At 45.6% G+C, this 20,884-nt stretch overlaps 1 protein-coding gene across 1 annotated transcript in view; it reads left to right on the top strand.

Moving 5' to 3' along the window:
- LOC137423150 (carboxy-terminal kinesin 2) overlaps positions 1–16,860 on the top strand; it is a 91,040-nt gene extending 74,180 nt beyond the window's left edge. The window contains exons 11-18 of the mRNA XM_068109987.2: positions 1,499–1,615; positions 5,455–5,640; positions 5,734–5,904; positions 6,000–6,147; positions 11,686–11,825; positions 11,905–11,978; positions 13,181–13,256; positions 16,679–16,860. Of these exons, the coding sequence (XP_067966088.2) occupies positions 1,499–1,615; positions 5,455–5,640; positions 5,734–5,904; positions 6,000–6,147; positions 11,686–11,825; positions 11,905–11,978; positions 13,181–13,256; positions 16,679–16,723 (957 nt within the window). The 3' untranslated portion in view covers positions 16,724–16,860. The remainder of the gene's footprint in view (positions 1–1,498; positions 1,616–5,454; positions 5,641–5,733; positions 5,905–5,999; positions 6,148–11,685; positions 11,826–11,904; positions 11,979–13,180; positions 13,257–16,678) is intronic.
- The last annotated feature ends 4,024 nt before the right edge of the window (positions 16,861–20,884 follow it).

Raw genomic sequence — 20,884 nt, 5'->3', positions numbered from 1 at the left:
TGGTAAAGCATGTGGTGAGGTGTAAAGAACTGCGAAGTGGCCGTGTGCTGTGTGCAGGAAGGGTGTCGGAGTGAATTCCATTCAATGTCCAATGTGCGCTTAGTGGGTTCATAAAAAATGTAGTGGTTTGAGGGTCATTAACCAGTGTGGCAGCTACATTCAAGTATAAGGTGTGCACAGAGGGAGCTGCAGATGGAGGAAATGTTGAGTTGGATCTTGGAGACGGCGTGAAGCTGGAAGGTGTGAAAACATTTTGTTACCTAGGAGACATGCTGAATGGAGAAGGTGGATCAGACTCGGCAACGGTTGCTCGAGTGAGATGTGCATTGAAGAAGTTTTGGGAACTGAGTGGCGTGCTGACGAGGAGGGGAGTGTCGTTGAAACTGAAGGGAAAGGTGTATGCTGCACGTGTGAGAAGTGTTATGATTTATGGGAGCGAGACATGGGTAATGAACGTAGAGCAACAACGAAGGCTGGAAAGGGTGAAAGTGCGAATGGTTCGGTGGATGTGTGGAGTATCGTTGAGAGAGAGGAAGACAAATAATGAATTGCGAAAGATGATGGGAATGGAGCCTGTGATTGATGCTGTGAAGAGGAACATGTTGAGATGGTTTGGTCATGTGTTGAGGAAGGATGAAAGTGACTGGTTGAGAAGAGTGATGGAAATGAATGTAGAAGGAAGTAGAGGGCGGGGAAGACCGAGAAAGACTTGGCTAAAGATGGTCGAAGAAGAAATGCGGGCAAGGGTGTTAAGGGGAGATGCAGAAAATAGGGCAAAATGGAGAACATTGTCAAGGGAACCGCAAGGCTAACCCCCGCTTTTGCAGGGAAAATGGCCTTAAAATGCCTGTTGTTGTTGCTGTTGTTGTTGTTGTAGTCTTGTGATTATTTTGGTATGATTCTCCGTGCTGCCTTGTCTCCGAGCAACCATTGAAATTAGTTTAAAATACCGTGATGCTATTTAAATACCTTTAGTCTGTGTCGTGAATGAATGAATGATCGTTTTGAGGCCATTTTCCCCGCTAGAGCGGGGGTTAGCCTTGCGGGCCCCATGACAATCATGGTTCCCTGTTTGAGGCAATGTTTTTATGGCCGGATGCCCTTCCTGACACCAACCCTTGGTCACGCTCTTAAGATGCGCAGGGATACCGTGTACCTATTCTAAACCGGGGTACACACCGGGATCATTCATCCCAGCAAGCTGGTACTCAATTTGCCGACCTCGGAAGGATGACAGGCTGAGTCAACCCCCCTGGCATTAATTCAGCGATCGACCGGGATTCGAACCCAGGATCCTAGGATCCCAAGCCGGCACCCTAACCGCTAAGCCAACACCAGGCCTCTGTGTAGTATACTGCTTTATACCTCTGTGTAGTATACTGCTTTATACCTCTGTGTAGTATACTGCTTTATTCTACGAGCACCCAGGGGTCGTGGAAATATAGGTTACAAGATGAAATTGTTAGCTTATTTATTTCCTTCAACCCCTCCCTTGTAGTCTCGAACTGGACGTGACAAGAAAGAGGCAACTCGTTTCAGCTTTACATTTGACCAAGTCTTCTCTCCGTCGGCTAAACAGAGCACTGTCTTTGAGGAGATATCGCATTTGGTGCAGGTAACTGCTGAGGATAATTCGGTGTTGTCTTTGCCTTGTCTTTTGTACAATATGCAAAGCAAAGTATTGTCCATGAGCATTGACAAACTTGGCATTCAGAACTTGAATTGTTGAGGAAAAATTTCAGCTTGTGAATGTTTTGCAAATTTCAGACTGATCATCCAAAACAAAATGTTTTTCTTTGCAGCATGGATTTGGTTATTGTGATGTATATCAGGAACCTGAGGGTACCATCTTTGTTTGGAAATACTTGGAATGCACTTTCATGCCGATTATAGCAGAAGGCTGTGGGCATGGGTTGTGTGCATTTTTTTTGTTTAGTCTTGTGATGATATTGGTATGATTCTACATGCTGCCCTGTCTTCCAGCAACCATTGAAATAGGTTTAAAATATTGTTGCGGATCTCGGTGGTCGGCTCTCCCCTTATTAAGGGGGGGGGGGGGGTTAATCCCGTTGTCTTTTTAGTTGGCCGTCCCGAGTCCTGGAAGTTATATAACGTCCTTCCCGGCGCGGCGTTAGGTAGGGTTTGCTAGGCCTCGGGGTTCGCTGCTACCTAAGTACTGACGCCCGCCGGAAACGAGGGAATAACTCCCACTCGAACCACGGATATGATGGATAATGCCGAGCGGTTTGCAATCCGCGATCCGAACTATTAACAAAGACTAAACCCGATTCTGAGCGGTTCCTAATCGTGCCACAAGTACTCAATTGATAGAAGGGACGGAGGCGATCGGATTAGGGAAAACCAAGAAAGAAGGTAATTTATTTACAAACCAAAACGAAGAGGAAAGGAAAGAATGTACAAGAAGAAGAAGAAGAAGAAGAAGCAGGACACGGCAGTCTTATGACAGTCTTATTCTACGACCCCAGACAAACAGACACACTCACACGGGGATTGTAGCTGGTAGGGTGGAAGGTCCATGTAGATGGTCCAGGCGATGGGGTCCAGGCTCCGGTCCCGCGGGCGAAACCCGGCAGGCAGCTCCGCGCGTAGTTGGAACGCGACCGGACCTTACATATGGCGGGGTGGGGAGACTCGTGTCCTTTGTACGTAATAAACGTATGGTCTTTTCAAACGCTCTCTCTCTCTCTAGGTCTCTATTCAGCGCCAGCGAGTGAGTCCTCCTTTGCCAATGTGCGCTCCGTTTAGGCTTTCGCAATGCACTCGGCGCTTTTTCATCAAGTCCACCAAAGGAAGAAGTCCGTGCACGTCCGTTACAATCGGACGTCTCCGCGCAGTCCTCTTAAATGAGCGCCGCTGAATAAGTCCTGTGAAAGGGCTTTTCGTTCGCGCTTATATTACGTGAGCCCAGATCACTCCGCCAGCCAAAGAGCCACGCCCGTCGGTGATCTTTCCTCAGCCTTGGTTGGCTGGTGAAGGCTTACCGGCCACGCCTTTGACGGCTAGTTGACAGGCCACACCTTGTTCTTGGCGTTCTGCCCCCTTTTTCCTCGGGCCGACCGCATGGCTAATGGTGTCGTTTGAACGAGCGCTAAGTCAGCGAACGCTGCTGGCAAGGCGCGTAATGGCGACGCTTGGAGAGGGAGGTCGCAAAATGGACGAAAGGGCCTACTCCTTATTTGATTGACGCAACGCAGATTCAACTATTGGAAACACGGCCTTATCTAAAACACATAATAATGAAATAACTGAGTTCCTATGGTGGCCTACGTGTTGCTTGTGGACTGACTAAGGGTGCTACCTTTAACCTTTACTGTCATATTTACAAGAGTTATTTATTTACAAAAGTGTGGGTTCTAAAACCTCAACAATACTTTTAGTATGCTGTTTGTTCTACCAGGTGAGGGTATTGCCCCTATATTTATTATTTCCCCCCCCCACCTCCCACTTACCCCTTTGACACTCTCCTTCTCCTTCCCCCTTCACACTTTCTCCTCCCTCCTCCCCCTTTTTTAATTTTTTTTTGTATACAAGATCGAGGCTCGTGTAAGGGCCAACATCAATCACAAAAAAAAAAAAACGGACACACAAAACATACAATAAAGGGAGTGGGAGACGAGATGGGGGAGAGAAGGAAGCACACAAGTACAACAGCAGAGAACAGGGACAGTAGATCCATGGGAGGAGAGGGCTTGGGGGGGGGGGGGAAGGCATGGGAAGGTGTGGGGGAGGGGGGTGTAATAATGGTACAAAACACATGGACACTGCAGAACTTCCAGGAAAGAAAGAAGTCTGGATTTCAAAAAAAGTGGATCTGGGTTGAATTAATGGGGGAAGAAGAGATCAAGGTTTTGGATGGGGGCAGACAAGAGCTGGTGGTGAACAGCTGTTTTAAAGACCTGGAGGAAGGAGTGGGATTGAGGAGAGTGAGAGAGAGTTTGTTCCAGAGGTGGGAGTAAAGAGGAATGAAAGAGTGAAGGTGAGCAGAGAGTCTTGATTTTGGCAATGTCACCAGAAGAGGGTTACTGGCAGATCTTGTGTGACCTGGAGGAATATTTGTGGGACAGAGTACAGATAGAGCTGAGGGAGCTCGGCCAGATAGGAGTCGGAAGAAGACAGAAGGACCACCTACCTGCCTGCGGTGAGTGAGTGAAAGGCCCTCGGAGTTGGCTTCATCGCGGAAGATTCCGATGATTCTGAAAGCTTTGATTTCAACAGCGTGAAGACGAGCTCGGTGTGAGGCAGGAGCACCAGCCCAGAGGGCAGAACAGTGTTCCATTGAGCTGCGGATGAAAGCCTTGTATGTGGTGAGGAGCTCAGGTGTGCCAAGGAAGGACTTTGCACGACAGAGGATGCCCAGTCGGCGACTGGCTTTGGAGGCCAGATTTGAAATGTGGTTTTCCCAGAAAGATCATGGCAGATAGTGAGACCCAAAAGCTTCAGTGACAGAACTTCTTGGAGAGGATTGTTCAGAAAGTCGATGGGAGGGTTGTCCAGTCGGTCCTTTCGGAGAAACATAGTAAGAGTGTGAGATTTGTCAGGATTGAAAGATGTGTTCCACTTGTTTGACCAATCTGTGATTTTGTCCAGGTCTGCAGAGAGTGAGGAGGCTGCAGACTGCCGATCTGAGGGATGAGGAATGGAGCGGCATAGAGTGGAGCCATCAGCAAAGAGATAGAGAGGATTTTCCAGAGAGTCAGAGAGATCATTGATGAAGACCAGAAAAAGCACAGGGCCCAGAACATTGCCTTGGGAAACTCCAGCCTGAACAGGAAGAGGAGATGAGAGTAACCCATTCAGGGCCACACGTTGACTCCGACTAGAGAGGAAGTCCATAAGCCATGCGTGGAGATTTCCATGGATACCATAGTAGGAGAGTTTAGTGAGCAGAGCGGGGTGCCAGACCGTATCGAAGGCACGTGATATGTCAAGGGTGACAGCTCTAATTTCCTGTTTGGCATTGAGGACCTCCATCCATTGTTGAGACAGCAGAAGCAGCATGTCCAGAGTAGAGTGGCCTTGTCTGAAACCAAATTGATGATCGGAGATCAAGCCATTGGAGCAGAGGAAAGATTTGATATCCGAAGCAATGATGGATTCCATAACTTTGCTGATAATTGGGAGAAGGCTGATTGGTCTGTAAAACCTTGTGCTCCCCTCTCTTTACTCCCTCCCTCTCCTCCCCTGCCTTCCCCACCCACCCCCTTTCTCACCCTCTTAGGCTTCATGATCAGGATGTCTTTTCGATTAATTTTATTTTTTTCTGGAGCCTCTATCATCCAATTTTATATGTGCTTTGATTTTATCTTGATGAGCAAATTCTATGCCTGAGACTGGAAACTTCAACGACGCCACAACACCAGCAGCAATGATTTTGTCTGAGATGTTGTTTCAAATTTAACCTTTATTGACCTGTTTTCTTCCCTCTGTTGATAGTCGGCATTAGATGGCTACAACGTGACCATTTTTGCATATGGTCAGACCGGAGGTGGAAAGACATATACCATGGAAGGGCCAACAAAAGGCCCTGCAGCTAGGAAGCCGGAGTCACGAGGCATAATTCCTCGTGCTGTGAGCCAGGTCTTCTCGACGGCAGAGCAACTTCAGGTTCAAGGCTGGAAGGTAGGAATGTGGTTGCTTCCTTATCCACACAATATTGCTTGATGAATCCCTGCTCGTTCATTAGTGTATTAACACAAATCTTGGTGTGTTCAGTACTCCTTTGTGGCGAGCTTCCTGGAAATATACAACGATACGATCCAAGACTTGCTTGTATCTGGTGCATCCCGACATGATTACGAGATAAAGCGCAAACCCAAATCGTCCAGATCCCACGAATTCTATGTTACGAACTTAAAATATGAGCCTGTGATTTCTGAGGAGGAGGTAAGCAGACCAAGAGCAGAATGCTTTTGCTATCCAACCAAATGCTTTATGGTGTAGTAATCATGTCGTTGACATTATGCTCCACGACTTGACAGGTGGAGATGTTGCTTCGCAAGGCCAGTGAAAATCGATCTGTGGCAGCAACGGCAGTGAATGACCGATCGTCTCGCAGTCACAGCATCTTTCAACTCCACATTGAAGGGTCAAATGAATGCACAGGACAGGCCTGTTTTGGTATATTAAGTGGGTTGCAGTTTGGGTGGTTGTGGTTGTTGTAGTTAATTATCTGTATGTGAAGGAGAGAGGGAATGTCTGTGTACTGAGTTCATATGTCATGGTTGCTGCACTGGTGTACAATTGGCCATGTGGCCAAGGCACTATTTTTCTTAGATTATTGACTTGTCTTTGCCGAACTAATGATCATAGTAAGATGATGGAATTCCTCGACTTGGTTGGCAGGCGATTTGATCATTTGGCCACGTCTTGATGGTTGAAAGACTCTATTCTGTAGTATGGTGGTGTAAACAGTTTGGATTTCGGAATGCCAATGTGTATCGCTATGGGCATTTGAGTGTCACCCTGAAGGTTCTGGCATCCACCTTGTCGCGGTTTAAGCAAAATATTCAGGTGACAGTACAGTTGTACGTATATTATCATAATTTACTGGTGTGTCCAGTAAATACAGTGCCTTCAGAAAGTATTCGTACTCCTCGATGTTTTTTCACATTTTGTTGAGTTTCAACCTGAATTTAATTTTTTCTAATTTTAATCATTAAATGAATAAAATTTATTAAAATTTAATTCATTGAGATTTTTTGTCACTAATCCACACATACAACAACAACACACAACATGCATTTTAAAGGCCATTTTCCCTGCTAGAGCGGGGGTTAGCCTTGCGGTCCCCATGACAATCTTCTCCATTTTGCCCTATTTTCTGCATCTCTCCTTGTTAACCCCCTTGCCCGCATTTCTTCTTCCACCATCTTTAGCCAAGTCTTTTTCAGTCTACCCCGTCCTCTGCTTCCTTCTACATTCATTTCCATCACTCTTCTCAACCAGTCACTTTCATCCTTCCTCAACACATGACCAAACCATCTCAACCTGTTCCTCTTCACAGCATCAATCACAGGCTCTATTCCCATCATCTTTCGCAATTCATCATTTGTCTTCCTCTCTCTCAACGATACTCCACACATCCACCGAACCATTCGCATTTCCACCCTTTCCAACCTTCGTTGCTGCTCTACGTTTATTACCCATGTCTCGCTCCCATAAATCATAACACTTCTCACACATGCAGCATACACCTTTCCCTTCAGCTTCAACGACACTCCCCTCATCATCAGCACGCCACCCAGTTCCCGAAACTTCTTCCATGCACATCTCACTCGAGCAACCGTTGCCGAGTCTGATCCACCTTCTCCATTCAGCATGTCTCCGAGGTAGCAAAATGTTTTCACACCTTCCAGCTTCACGCCATCTCCAAGATCCAACTCAACATTTCCTCCATCTGCAGCTCCCTCTGTGCACACCTTACATTTGAATGTAGCTGCCACACTGGTTAATGACCCTCTCAGACCACTACATTTTTGATGAACCCACTCAGCGCACATTGTACATTGAATGGAGTTCACTCCGACACCCTTCCTACACACAGCACAGGGCCACTTCCCAGTTCTTTCCACCTCACCACATGCTTTACCACTTGCCATCACCTTCGTCTTTCCGATATTCACCTTCAGACCTTTTGTCTCCATACATTCCTTCCACGTGTTCATCTTTTCCTTCAGTCCATCCATACTTTCCGCAATCAACACCAGATCATCTGTATACAACAACTCCCACGGTAAACCCTCCTTTACGTTCTGAGCCAGCACCTCCATCACAGCTACAAATAGTAATGGACTTAGTACCGACCCCTGATGCACTCCCACCTTCACCTCAAACTCACCACTGTTCCCGTCCTTCGTCCGTACAGCTGTGCACGCTCTTTTGTACATTGCCATCACTACTCTGATCAACCATTCCTCCACTCCTAACTTCCTCAATGCCCATGTCAATACTTTGCGTGGTACCCTATCGAATGCTTTTTCCAGATCAACAAACCCAAGAAACAACTTCTTCCTCTTCTCCATGTACTTCTCCTGCAACTGCCTCACAATGAAAAGCGCGTCTGTCGTTCCTCTTCCTGGCATGAATCCAAACTGCATTTCGTCGATCTTCACTTTCTTCCTTATCCTCCTCTCCAACACCCTTTCCAATACCTTCATTCCATGCTCCAATAACTTTATCGCTCGGTACGAGCCACACTCCAGAGGGTCACCTTTCCCCTTGTATAGAGGGATGAGGGTACTCAGTTCCCAATCCACTGGAATGCGACCTTCTTTCACCACCAGATTACAGTTCTCTGTCATTCTCTTCACACCCCAACTTCCTGCTGCCTTCAACATATCTCCCACAACTCCCGTCGGCCCTCCCGCTTTTCTACCCTTCATTGCTTTTATCGCTTCCTCAACTTCCTTCTCAGTTATCTTCTCTGCCGGTCCTAAAACAGGGTTACTCTCTATGTTGCCATCCCATTCATTCTCTGTATTCAACAGCATTTCCATATATCTTTTCCATCTTCCTTTAATTCCATCTGGGTCGACAACGATTTGTCCCACTTCATCCTTCAAGGAACTCACCCCCATCACATCACACCTCTCTTTCGCTATCTGCTTTGCAATCCTGAATACTGCTTTCTGACCCTCTTCCGAATCCAAGCGTTCTCCGAACATTTTCCTACATGCCTCCTGCGCCTTTGCTACCTCTTTCTTTGCAGCCTTCCTGGCTGCCTTATAACTTTCATGCTCTGCTGTTTCTGCTCCCGTACCCTTCGCCTTCTGCCACTCCTTGAACTTCTTCCTCTTCTCGTCAATCCTCTTTCCAACTTCATCATCCCACCACCATGTTTCCGAGTGCCTCGGTGGTCCTTTTGTCCATCCACATACCTCACCAACGGCTCCCAACAGACAAGCTTTCATTGACATCCAACCACTTTCAAGCTCAACCACATCATCCTCGACCCTACTCAGCCTCTCTTTTAATGCCTCCCTTACTGTCACCTCTTTCAACCTCCACACCTTCATTCTCGGTTGGTACTTCACCCGCCGAGCTCTCCTCGCACCTTTCACCCTTACGTCGCAGACAACCAAGTGGTGCTGTGAAACAGCCTCCTCCCCCGGGATCACCTTTGTGTCCCGGAGGTGCCCCCTATCTCGCCTACGCACCATCAGGTAGTCAACGGTTGTCGTCGACCCACCTGACGTGTATGTAACAAGCTTATTATCCTCTTTCTGGAACTGAGTATTACAAATCAGCACCATCAGCAAACTCCAAAATCCTTTCACCTTCTCCATTTCTCACACCATATCCGTAACCCCCATGAACTCCGTCAAAACCATCCATACTCCTTCCCACATGTCCATTTAGGTCTCCTCCTACCACAACAACTTCCTCATCTTTCACGTTTTCCATCAGCTTCTCTATCGCACACCAGAACTTGTCCTTTTCTTCATCGCTTCGACCAACCTGCGGAGCATATCCCGAGATGACGTTCACCAAGAGCTTTCCAATCATCATTTTCACCATCATCAACCTATCACTCACTCTAGTCACACTCACCACACTGTCTACAAACTCCTCAGAAAACAGGACACCAACACCATTCACGCCCTCCGGGCAGCCTTGCCACACAAACTTGTATTTCTGTCCCTGCCTACCCTTCACCATTCTCACACCACTTCCCTTCCATCTCGTCTCTTGCACACAACATATGTCCACTCTTCTTCTGACCAATACTTCCACCACTTCTCCTGATCTCCCTGTCATTGTCCCTACATTCCATGTCCCAAACCTCAGAAACCGATCTCCACTTCGGGCTGTACCCTGCCCATATGTAGTTGTAATTGTCATGGTTCTCTTTTTGAGGCAATGTTTTTATGGCCGGATGCCCTTCCTGACGCCAACCCTCTTAGTCGTCTCTTACGACACGCAGGGATACGGTGTACCTATTCTTATCCAGGGTACACACCGGGACACTAATCCACACATAATACCCCATAATGTCGAAGTGGAATTTTTATTTTCGAAATTTTACAAAATCATTAGAAATGAAAAGCTGAAATGTCGAGTCAATAAGTATTCAACCCCTTTGCTGTGACCAAATGAGCTCGGGTGCATCCAATTTCCTCATCATCCGTGCGATGTCTCTACAACTTGATTAGAGTCCACCTGTGGCCAATTCAATTGATTGGACATTATTTAGAAAGAAACACCTTTCTATATAAGGTCGCACAGTAGACAATGCATGTCAGAACAGAAACTCCACCATGAAGTCCAAAGTATAACTCTGAGACTGTCACTATAACTCTGAGACTGTCCGTATAACTCTGAGATATAATTGTGAGGCAGAGATCTGGGGAAGGGTACAAAACGATGTCTTGTGTTGACAAAGCACACTGAGCTCCATAATTAGGTAATGGAAAGAACATGGAACAACTCAGACTCTTCCTGGAGCTGGTCGTCCAACCAAACTGAGCAACTGGGCAAGAAGGATCTCTGTCAGGGAGGTGACTAAGAACCCAAAGACAACTCTGACAACTATAGAGTTCCTTGGCTGAGATGGGAGAACCTGACAGAAGGACACGAGTCTCAGATGCAGCCCTTCACAAATCTTGGCTTTATGGAATATTGGCAAGAGGGAAGCCAATACTGAGAAAAAGGCACATGACTTCAAATTTGAAGTTTGCAAAACGGTACGGGAAAGACAGAGCATGAGGCAAAAGATTCTTGAAAATTAAAATTTTCCCTTGAATGCAAAGTGCCACGTCTGGCGGAAACAGAGCACAGCTCATCACCCATGTAACACCATCCCTACCGTGAAGCATGGTGGTGGCAGCATCATGCTATGGGGATCCTTTTCAGTGGCGGGGACTGGGAGACTTTTAAGGATGAATAGACGAAACAATGACTGGAGCCAAATCCTTGTGGAGTATCTGCTTCAGAGTGCAAAACACCTTAGACTGTGGTGCTGATTTACATTCCAACAGAACAATGACCCCAAGCATACAGCCAAAGAAACACTGGAATGGCTTCAGAACGAGAACATGAAAGTCCTTGAGTGGCCCAATCAAAGCCCAGACTTGAATCCCATTGAGAATCTGTGGAAAGATTTGACGATTGCTGTTCACCGACACTCTCCATCCAACTTGACGGAGCTTGAGCAAATCTGCAAGGAATAATGGGAGAAACTCCCCAAATCCAGATGTGCAAAGCTGATACATAAATGCCCAAGAAGATTTGAAGCTGTAATCACTGCCAAAGGAGCTTCTTCAAAGTATTGACTCAGGCGGTTCAATACTTACAGTGCCTACAGAAAGTCTACACCTCCTTTCAAAATTTTCACATTTTGTTGCCTTGAAGCCTGGAATAAAATTGCATTATATCAGGCTTTTTCCACCTTTATTTACACATCGTAAACCACAACTTTGAAGTGACAAATCCTACGAATTCCAGAAAATTAAAAATGCACAAGTAGAACATCTTGGTTGGATAAGTACCCCCCTCCTCTCCTCCCATGCCCTCCCCCATCCTCATCCCCACCCGGAGTTAGCTCGCACTTCTAAATTTCAACTCCAACTCGTACTTTTTCTTTGTTTGATCCTGAGTGGGTGTTCTCGAGCGCAAATCTTTCTTTTTATTGGTGTGTGCGTAATGTGCATTTTATTTTATCTCTAGCAATGCTCACCCTGGTGGACCTGGCAGGAAGTGAGCGTCTAAACAAATCCCAGTCGTGTGGTGAACGCCTCAAAGAAGCACAGGCAATTAACCTCAGCCTGAGTTGTCTGGCTCAGGTTATCACAGCACTCGGACATAAGGTATGTTCATGTTGTGCAATTGTCATGGTTGTTCATAAGATGTGCAGAAAAAATACTGAATAACTTTTGTCCTTTCCAGGACCAACATGTTCCATTCAGGAACTCGAAGCTCACCTATCTCTTACAGGACTGCCTCGCTGGGAACTCAAAGACGTGAGTTGAAAAAAAATCCTTCTTGCCTTTTAATGCATCTGTTGCTGACTCTTGTCAATAACACTACTACCACTACGACGCCTGGGTTATAATCCTGACCCAACTGTAAACTGTTTGTTACAAACAGCATGATGCATCAATGTGTGCACCACCCCTCAGATGTGTGTTAAACTGGGCATCCCACTGCCAGCATGAGTTGGTGGATGTTAAATATCCCACAGTGTCCTCGAAGTGTAGGTGAGCCATCGCCTGTACCGTGAACAAATTACAAATTCCTGGTCTAACCTACTAGGGGATATTGCATCAGTGGCACTCCCACGCCCCCAGCAAACTTGTTACCCGCAGCCATTTGCTGCATTTGAAAGGAAAGTCTACTACCCCCAACTTATCGTCGGTTCTGCTGCAGATTACCCCAATTCTTTCACAACATGCTGAGCAGACCTGATTCGGAAAACGAATCAGAAAATGCTTTTAATTTATAATTATCATTCAGGAAATGGCAGACGATTGTGATGTTTTGTATAATTTTGGCTCGTCTGGAACGAAGTTCTGGGGGGCTTATGCGATGGCGCGTCGTCCGTCAGTCTGTCCTTCCGTAAACACTTGCAACTTCCTCTCTGAAACCACTGAATTGATTGTGACCAAACTTGGCACAAATGATATTTGCTGTGTTGTGACTAAAGTTTGTTCATGGCATAAAAAAAAAAATCGGGGTTTAAGGGGGTTTTGCGGGGTCAAAGTGGATCCAGGCTTGACCACCCAAAATAGGCATTTGATTATTCCGCTGTAACTACACACACTATTTCGATGAAACTTCACCACAACCTTCACCACCCATGATGTACCAATGTTTGTTCAAGGCATCAGAAACATTGGGGTCTGAGGAGGGAAACGGGGGGGGAGGGGGGTGGGGAGGGAGTAGGGATTGGCCCCCAAAATTTGTTTTTTTTATGTTTGTTTAAAGTCTTATGATTATGTTGGTATGATTCTTCATGCTGCCCTGTCTTCTCGCAACCATTGAAATTGGTTTAAAATACCTTTAGTCAGTGCAGTATACTGTTTACTCTACCAGGTGAGTGCCAGGGGTATTGCCCCTATGTTTGTGTTTTTCATGGAGGCTTTTATTTATTTTGCACATCAAATCATTTTTCTGCTGTTTTGTTGAGGATGTAGTTTCTCACTTTCCTTTATTTGCATTTTAGGTTGATGTTTGTCAACTTGAATCCCTCCTACAATAACCTAAACGAAACGCTGAATTCTCTACGGTTTGCCGCCACGGTGGGTCATTTTTTGAATGAAAATTTACACTTGGATTTTGTTATAGGAGAATAGTAAAATGATTTATTTTAAGGTTTGATTGTCTTGTATTGCTAACTTTGTGCTTGCTGCTGATGATAGTGCAACATAACATTTTGCAGCACAGTTTGTTTAAGATGGAGGATTTTTTTTTTTTTCGACTTTGTTCACAGAATAGCTTTGGCCAGAATATCAATCCTGATGCAAACATCCGTCATTGTTGCATGGCATTTTCTTTTATCAACTACGAGCAGGAGTACCCGGTGTTGCTGGGGAGGGGGAGGGGGAAGGGGAGGGAGGAGAGGGAGGGGCGAGGAAGGGAGTGGGGGGAGGGTGCGAGAGGTGAGGGGAGGGAGGGAAAAGATATACTACATATACATCTTTTGTGGGGGGGGGGGGGGGTGGTGTGGCTTTGACAGGCCCCTCCCTTTTGGGGGAGGGGAATGAGAAGGAGAAAAAATTACCCGTGCAAAGAGTGCTTCAACCTCAGTGTTTGCCCAGGTAAAAAAGAAAATTGCAATATCCTCTGCCACCAACACCAGGTGTTGGTACACATTTACACAGATAACTTACACCCCTCCCCCGGCCCCCACGCCCCCGCATGAGGCTGCGCCCACATAGCCGATGTCACCCCAGACAAAGTTGTATTTGTATTTGTACGCCGAGTAAAGTATATCAGCATTTATATCTGGAGTACCCGTCATTGATCAAGCGAAAAAGAAACATTAACATATTTGCAATGAGGGAAAATATAATGGAAAATCAATTTCATCCAAATCAGAATCGATCACAAATGTCAAATCATCATTTTACCTTTTTAACTCAACTGGACTATGTCCAGCTGAGATTTTGTCGATACCCAGTGTCCATGGTCCGTCTCTCGTCTGTCTGTAAACAATTCGACGTCTGCGCTCTGAAAGTCACAAATATTGATAAAATTTGATGAAACTTGTTATGTAGCATCTTTAAGACATAAACTAGTTTGGGATTGCATTTGGGTGTTGCACGCCCAAAAATGGGCGTGGCAGGGCGGCCATATTGAAAATCAATTTTTGTCATATTTTTAGCACATATATACTATATATTTTGTGGTTCTATGATGCATATTCTAACCATATTGATAGAGACCAGTTGAGTTCAGGTTCCCTGGTTGAATATATGCTGGTGACTGTGCCATTCATCACGTTTCTGAGTTAAGAATGATGATGTTCAGGAAGAAGAAGAAGCCTTACATCCAACTTCGCACACTTCCGGAATTGTTTGATTTATTTGTGTTGAAATGTTTGCGAATTGTTTTGTATTTATTTATGGGAATGTGTACTTGTATATAATTATAACTGTCATTAATCAAAAAGGCTGAGGCACTGCAGAGTTTTTTTTGGGGGGGGTGGGGTTTTTTGCCTAAAACACTTCCTGGCACTCACTGATGTACCTCTTAAAGTTTGACGAAGATCCGTTCAGCCATCTCTGAGAAAGATGGTGACACACCGACACAGACAGACAGACCAACAGCTCTCATATCGTATAGATAATGATATACTTTAAAATATTGCCGCGTTTCATCGCCCACACCATGACTGCTAAATACACATCTGTTGAGGGGCTGTAAATTACTGGAGGAGTCAATTTGAGGGTGGCTTAAAGTTAATTTGAAGGCAATTTTTCAGCCTTGCAGAGATCAGCAATTCTGCTCTCAGGCTCTCGCTGTCTCTCTGGTTCCCGTTTGCTCTCGCTGTCTCTCTGGTTCCCGTTTGCTCTCGCTGTCTCTCTGGTTCCCGTTTGCTCTCGCTGTCTCTTGTTCCCGCTTGCTCTCGCTGTCTCTCTTGTTCCCGTTTGCTCACGCTGTCTCTCTTGTTCCCGTTTGCTCTCGCTGTCTATCTTGTTCCCGTTTGCTCTCGCTGTCTATCTTGTTCCCGTTTGCTCTCGCTGTCTATCTTGTTACCGTTTGCTCTCGCTGTCTCTCTTGTTCCTGTTTGCTCTCGCTGTCTCTCTTGTTCCCGTTTGCTCTCGCTGTCTCTCTTGTTCCCGTTTGCTCTCGCTGTCTCTCTTGTTCCCGTTTGCTCTCGCTGTCTCTCTTGTTCCTGTTTGCTCTCGCTGTCTCTCTTGTTCCCGTTTGCTCTCACTCTCTTGTTCCCGTTTGCTCTCGCTCTCTTGTTCCCGTTTGCTCTCGCTGTCTCTTGTTCCCGTTTGCTCTCGCTGTCTCTCTTGTTCCCGTTTGCTCTCGCTGTCTCTCTTGTTCCCGTTTGCTCTCGCTGTCTCTCTTGTTCCCGTTTGCTCTCGCTGTCTCTCTTGTTCCCGTTTGCTCTCGCTGTCTCTCTTGTTCCCGTTTGCTCTCGCTGTCTCTCTTGTTCCCGTTTGCTCTCGCTGTCTCTCTTGTTCCCGTTTGCTCTCGCTGTCTCTCTTGTTCCTGTTTGCTCTCGCTGTCTCTTGTTCCCGTTTGCTTTCGCTGTCTCTCTTGTTCCCGTTTGCTTTCGCTGTCTCTCTTGTTCCCGTTTGCTCTCGCTGTCTCTCTTGTTCCCGTTTGCTCTCGCTGTCTCTCTTGTTCCCGTTTGCTCTCGCTGTCTCTCTTGTTCCCGTTTGCTTTCGCTGTCTCTCTTGTTCCGGTTTGCTCTCGCTGTCTCTTGTTCCCGTTTGCTCTCTCTGTCTCTCTTGTTCCCGTTTGCTCTCGCTGTCTCTCTTGTTCCCGTTTGCTCTCGCTGTCTCTCTTGTTCCCGTTTGCTCTCGCTGTCTCTCTTGTTCCCGTTTGCCCTCGCTGTCTCTCTTGTTTCCGTTTGCTCTCGCTGTCTCTCTTGTTCCCGTTTGCTTTCGCTGTCTCTCTTGTTCCCGTTTGCTCTTGCTGTCTCTCATTCACACACATACCCACACACACACCCACACACACTTAGTGCAGTACCTATTGAAAACTATAATTACTAACTAATTTAGGATACCAAAATGCAAAAATGAGCCCTGAAAAACGATTGGCTTAAAAAATTACCAACTTTCATGTACCTAATCCATTCATTTGATTTTGGTCTGTTCAGAAATGAAATTGCACGTTGTCAAAATATTCCCATCAATTTAAGACTTGATTATTGTGCTGAGAAGATGTGAACCCCTTTGTCCCATCATCCTTTAGTATACATCCAAATAACTTGACCTGTTAAACATGCAGATTTTATAGTTTCTTGTCTTGAGCTTTCACGATTTCCTCAATTTCCTGTTTTTATGTTTTCTATTTTGTTGTTTTTGAAAACTGAAGCGCTGTTATTCCTCTCGCAATTATTGCTTGTTATGAAATGACTCGATTTCAGGGTCCTTGAGTTACTTTTTGTAACTTTAAGTACCAAGAAAATATCAATCCTGTTACATATGCACTTGTTTTCACCTTATTGATTTATTATTATTGTTCTTGTCGTCTGCAGGTGAATAACTGTGTTATTGGAACGGCACAGGCAAACAGGAAATGATTTTTTTTTTTCCCGCTCATCTGTTTACTGCTTTGGTTCTTTTCATTTGCTTGGACTTTTTTCAGTTAGTCCTGATTTTTTAATCATTTAGACCTTATTGTAATAAAGGACAGAGGTCTGCAATAGACCACCTTAGACTCATGAATTTTAAGTATGTTGTGGCATTTAGCTGTTCTGTATTAATTCAGCCACCCCCTGGAGGATAGGGAAAGGCTTATCTTATCGCTGTTGTAGAAGCTTGTTTATACAATTAGCTCCCCCAATTATAATGGTACCTCAGAGTTTATCAGATCCATACAAGTACAAAACCACCATTTAGGAAAATTTATCTTCGTACACTCCCAATTCCCAAGTTATCAATTTCCGAACTGGATCTCGGAGCCAGCTGGGACTTTTTGGAATGAAATTTTGCATCAATAATGTGAATTATCTGAAGGTGGTACTACATCTTTTGGTAGTAGGTTGTAGACAGCAAACACCCTGGGTGGTACTACCGTCCTGACTTGGGAGCGTTAAAGTGGTGCCCGGAACCATCTTACACTCTCCATATCAGGATTGCTGGTCTTTCTTTTGTCTCATTCAAACTAGAGCTACCAGGCTGGCTTCAACCTCTTTCTCAAAAAAACAAACACCACACACTTTTCATCATCGACTTTTCTTCTCTTTTATTTATCGGCCTCGATGAGGGAACAGGTTGAGATGGTTTGGTCATGTGTTGAGGAAGGATGAAAGTGACTGGTTGAGAATAGTGATGGAAATGAATGTAGAAGGAAGTAAAGGACGGGGAAGACCGAGAAAGACTTGGCTAAAGATGGTGGAAGAAAAAATGTGGGCAAGGGGGTTAACAAGGAGAGATGCAGAAAATAGGGCAAAATGGAGAAGATTGCCATGGGGACCGCAAGGCTAACCCCCGCTCTAGCAGGGAAAATGGCCTTAAAATGCATGTTGTTGTGTGTTGTTGTTGTTGATGAGGGCTATCTAGTCTGTGACTGGAGCTATATAGTCCAACATAAAAAAAGAATAGAGTATGCATGGTTTTTTTTTTGACATTCAGTTGTAGACATTTTAACATCTTTCACCATAACTCCACTAAAGTTTGTCTATTTGGAATGATATTGCCCTCTAGATAGCCGAGAACTGTAGTTCTCAACTTTTTTTTGCGGAAGACTTGAAAATTGCTGAGTCTCGGCGGACCACTTGATATACTTTTTTGTTGTTGTTGTTCTCAAAATCAAAGGACACGATTCATATTTTAATATCAATAGTCTTGCCTTTCTAATTCGATGGATGTGCCTGTTTTTTTGTTTTGTTTTTTTTTGTTTACAGAATCTAGGCTCGTGAAAGAGCTAACATTTATCACACAAACAAATCAAACGGACAAACAAAGGAGAGAAGATGGGGAGAGAAGGGGAAGCACACAAACACAACATTTGAGAGCAGGGACATCGGAAGATCTGTGGGAGGGAGAGAGCTTGGGGGAAGGAGGTGTGGGAAGGGAGGGGGGGGGGGGGGGGAGAAGTAAAAACAAGGACACTGCATGGACTTCCAGGAAAGAAGTTGGTATTTCAAAAAAGTGGATTTGGGGTGAAATTAGCGGGGGGTAGAAAAGATCAAGGTTTTGGATGGGGGAAGATGAGAGATGGTGGTCAACAGCTGTTTTAAAGACCTGGAGGGAGGAGTGGGATTGAAGAGAGTGAGGGAGTTTGTTCCAGAGGTGGGAGAAAAGAGGAGTGAAGGTGAGCAGAGTCTTGATTTTGGCAGTTTAACCATAAGAGGGTTGCAGGCAGATCTTGTGCGACCTGTAGGAATATTTGGGGGACAGAGCCCATAGAGAGCTGGGGGGTAGTTAGGTCCAAAACTTCAATTCCGTGACCATTTTCTGGCTAGTAAGGTTTGACGATCGATTTGACTTCTATTGACATTTTATAACAAAAATAGCCTCTATGTCCCTCCCAAAAATCCCGGCATTTTTCGCCAGAGGCCCGAATCCAAGATGACCGCCGGCACTATCTTGAAAAATTAAGTTTTGAACCAGAACACCTACAATCACGTACAAAGACACTTTTTTGGGTAATTTGACCACGAGGATTCCGAATCTGACATTAGTTTGACGTTATGACATTATTTTGACCCAGAAATCCAAGATGGCCACCATCCAGTTGAGCGAAAATGCAACTTTTAAATGGGAGAACATATGATCATGAATTAACACATTATTTTGGGTAAATCTATACTGGCCAAGGAATTGAGGTCCTGATTAGTGAATTGCTATTTTCTTGTTTTTTATTTGTCTGTGTGTGTAATGTCATATACTTATTTCTGTCTTTCCAGGGAGTATACGAGCGAATGAGACGGCACTGAGAAGCACAGTATTCAGAAGATAGCTGTCAAGAGAATGTCCACCGTTCCGTGTGTCCTCCAGTGTGGCGGGCTTTGCAATGAAGCCACTGATGTCGTTACCTCCGTTGAGAGTTGGGAAAATCTCAAGAAAAAAAGCCCTGTTATGGAGCGGGCTTGACAAGTTCGGAGACGTTTATGCAACAGTCAATTGGGATAATGGTCCCGGCAGACAATGTGTCCATAAATCATGTAGGCTGACCTTATGGAATGCTAATAAACTGTAGCAGGCCAAGACAAGACAGAAAAAACGAGAAGTCAAGGAATGCCAATCTCAGTCTTCGTCCATGTCTGAGGCTTTCCCCCCGGCTGCTTCTCCACCTGCCAAGCGGCTGCGATCAAGTGTAGAAGGGCTGATACATGAAAAAACAAAATGTGTCTGGTGCTGTAAACCGGAGTCGGCAAAGCACCCAGAATCAAAGCTGTCCCTGATTTCGTATGATAATGCATGGGCAACGTTCAAGAGTCACACGGTGGTCCTCGAAGATCAGAGCATGCGAGACAGAATCAACTGTGTGATCGATTATGCAGCTGATGACCCATATGCGATTGAGATCAGATATCACAACAAATGCTGGTTGAAATATGTGCGTAGTTACCAGAAAATGAGTGAAGATGACAAACTCCCACGCATGCACAATGTCAATCTCCGTGAGGCTCAGACTATCTTCTTTGACCACATCAGAACAGTTATCTTTGAGGAACGTGAGCTAAGGTCACTACAGAGCCTCCTCAAAGACTACAGCTCTATCATATCTCGGTATGGCTTCTCAACATCCAGCATCAAGTCATCCTTTATCAAAGATATCCTGACCCGGGAGTTTGAGGGCAAGATCGGCTTCCACTCCCGCCCTCAGAGAAACCAGAGCGACCTAGTCTATGACACGATCGACAGACGCAACATGGCACCCCATACAAGTGGTCAGACTATGTCCACAAGGTGTCTTCCATCATCCTTGCCCGCCATGGTGATGCTGAACGTATCTTCTGTGTGAATGACCCATATGACACACCATACTCTACTAAAGATGACGAGCGAGACCTGCGGGTACAGGGTAAGGCACATATACCCAACACCTACATGAAATTGAATGACCCCTTCCCTTCTGCCCAAGCATTCAAAACACTTCTATGTAGCGTCAGCAACAAGGGGCGGATGCAAAAGCTGATATGCACCTACCTGACAGACCTTGCAGAGAGTGTTGATGCAGAGATTGTCTACTCTGTTGGCTCCCACTGCACCAATTTGTCAACCCAGCAACCAATGGAGAACTACAGCTTTGACCAGTCTGAGGCTGATACTGTCCTCTTTTCTGCTTACGCAGTTCTGCGTGAATCGGGCTACAGTGGCCCTGTTGTCATTGATACCGCTGATACCGATGCCTATGTCACGGCAGCAGTCATCTCGCAGCAGCTGCCCGGAAATCTCTGTATCAAGAGGAAGAAGGAGACTATCTTATGTCATGGCCTGGTTAATGACGAGATGGCAGACTGTATTGTGCAGCTGCACTGTATGACAGGCTGTGATGCCAACTCAGGCTTCTATGGCAAGGGTAAGAAGTTGGTGTATGACCGGGTGGCGAAGAGCCCTGTGGCTCGACGGCAGCTCTCGCTGTGTGGAGATAGCCTTGACCTTGAGGAGGAGGTGCTAGAGGAGCTCTTCCAGTTCACACGACATGTCATCTATGGCGACGAAAAGAGTAGCACCATGGCTGAGGCCCGTGCAGCAAAGTGGAAGACACTGAAAAACAAATCATTTATCCG

Source organism: Myxine glutinosa, chromosome 3 (genome assembly GCF_964187855.1).
Source record: "Myxine glutinosa chromosome 3, kmMyxGlut1.1, whole genome shotgun sequence".
In the NCBI taxonomy this organism is placed as follows: domain Eukaryota; kingdom Metazoa; phylum Chordata; class Myxini; order Myxiniformes; family Myxinidae; genus Myxine; species Myxine glutinosa.
Note: the sequence above shows the minus strand (reverse complement) of the source record. Positions and strands in the feature narration are given on the sequence as shown.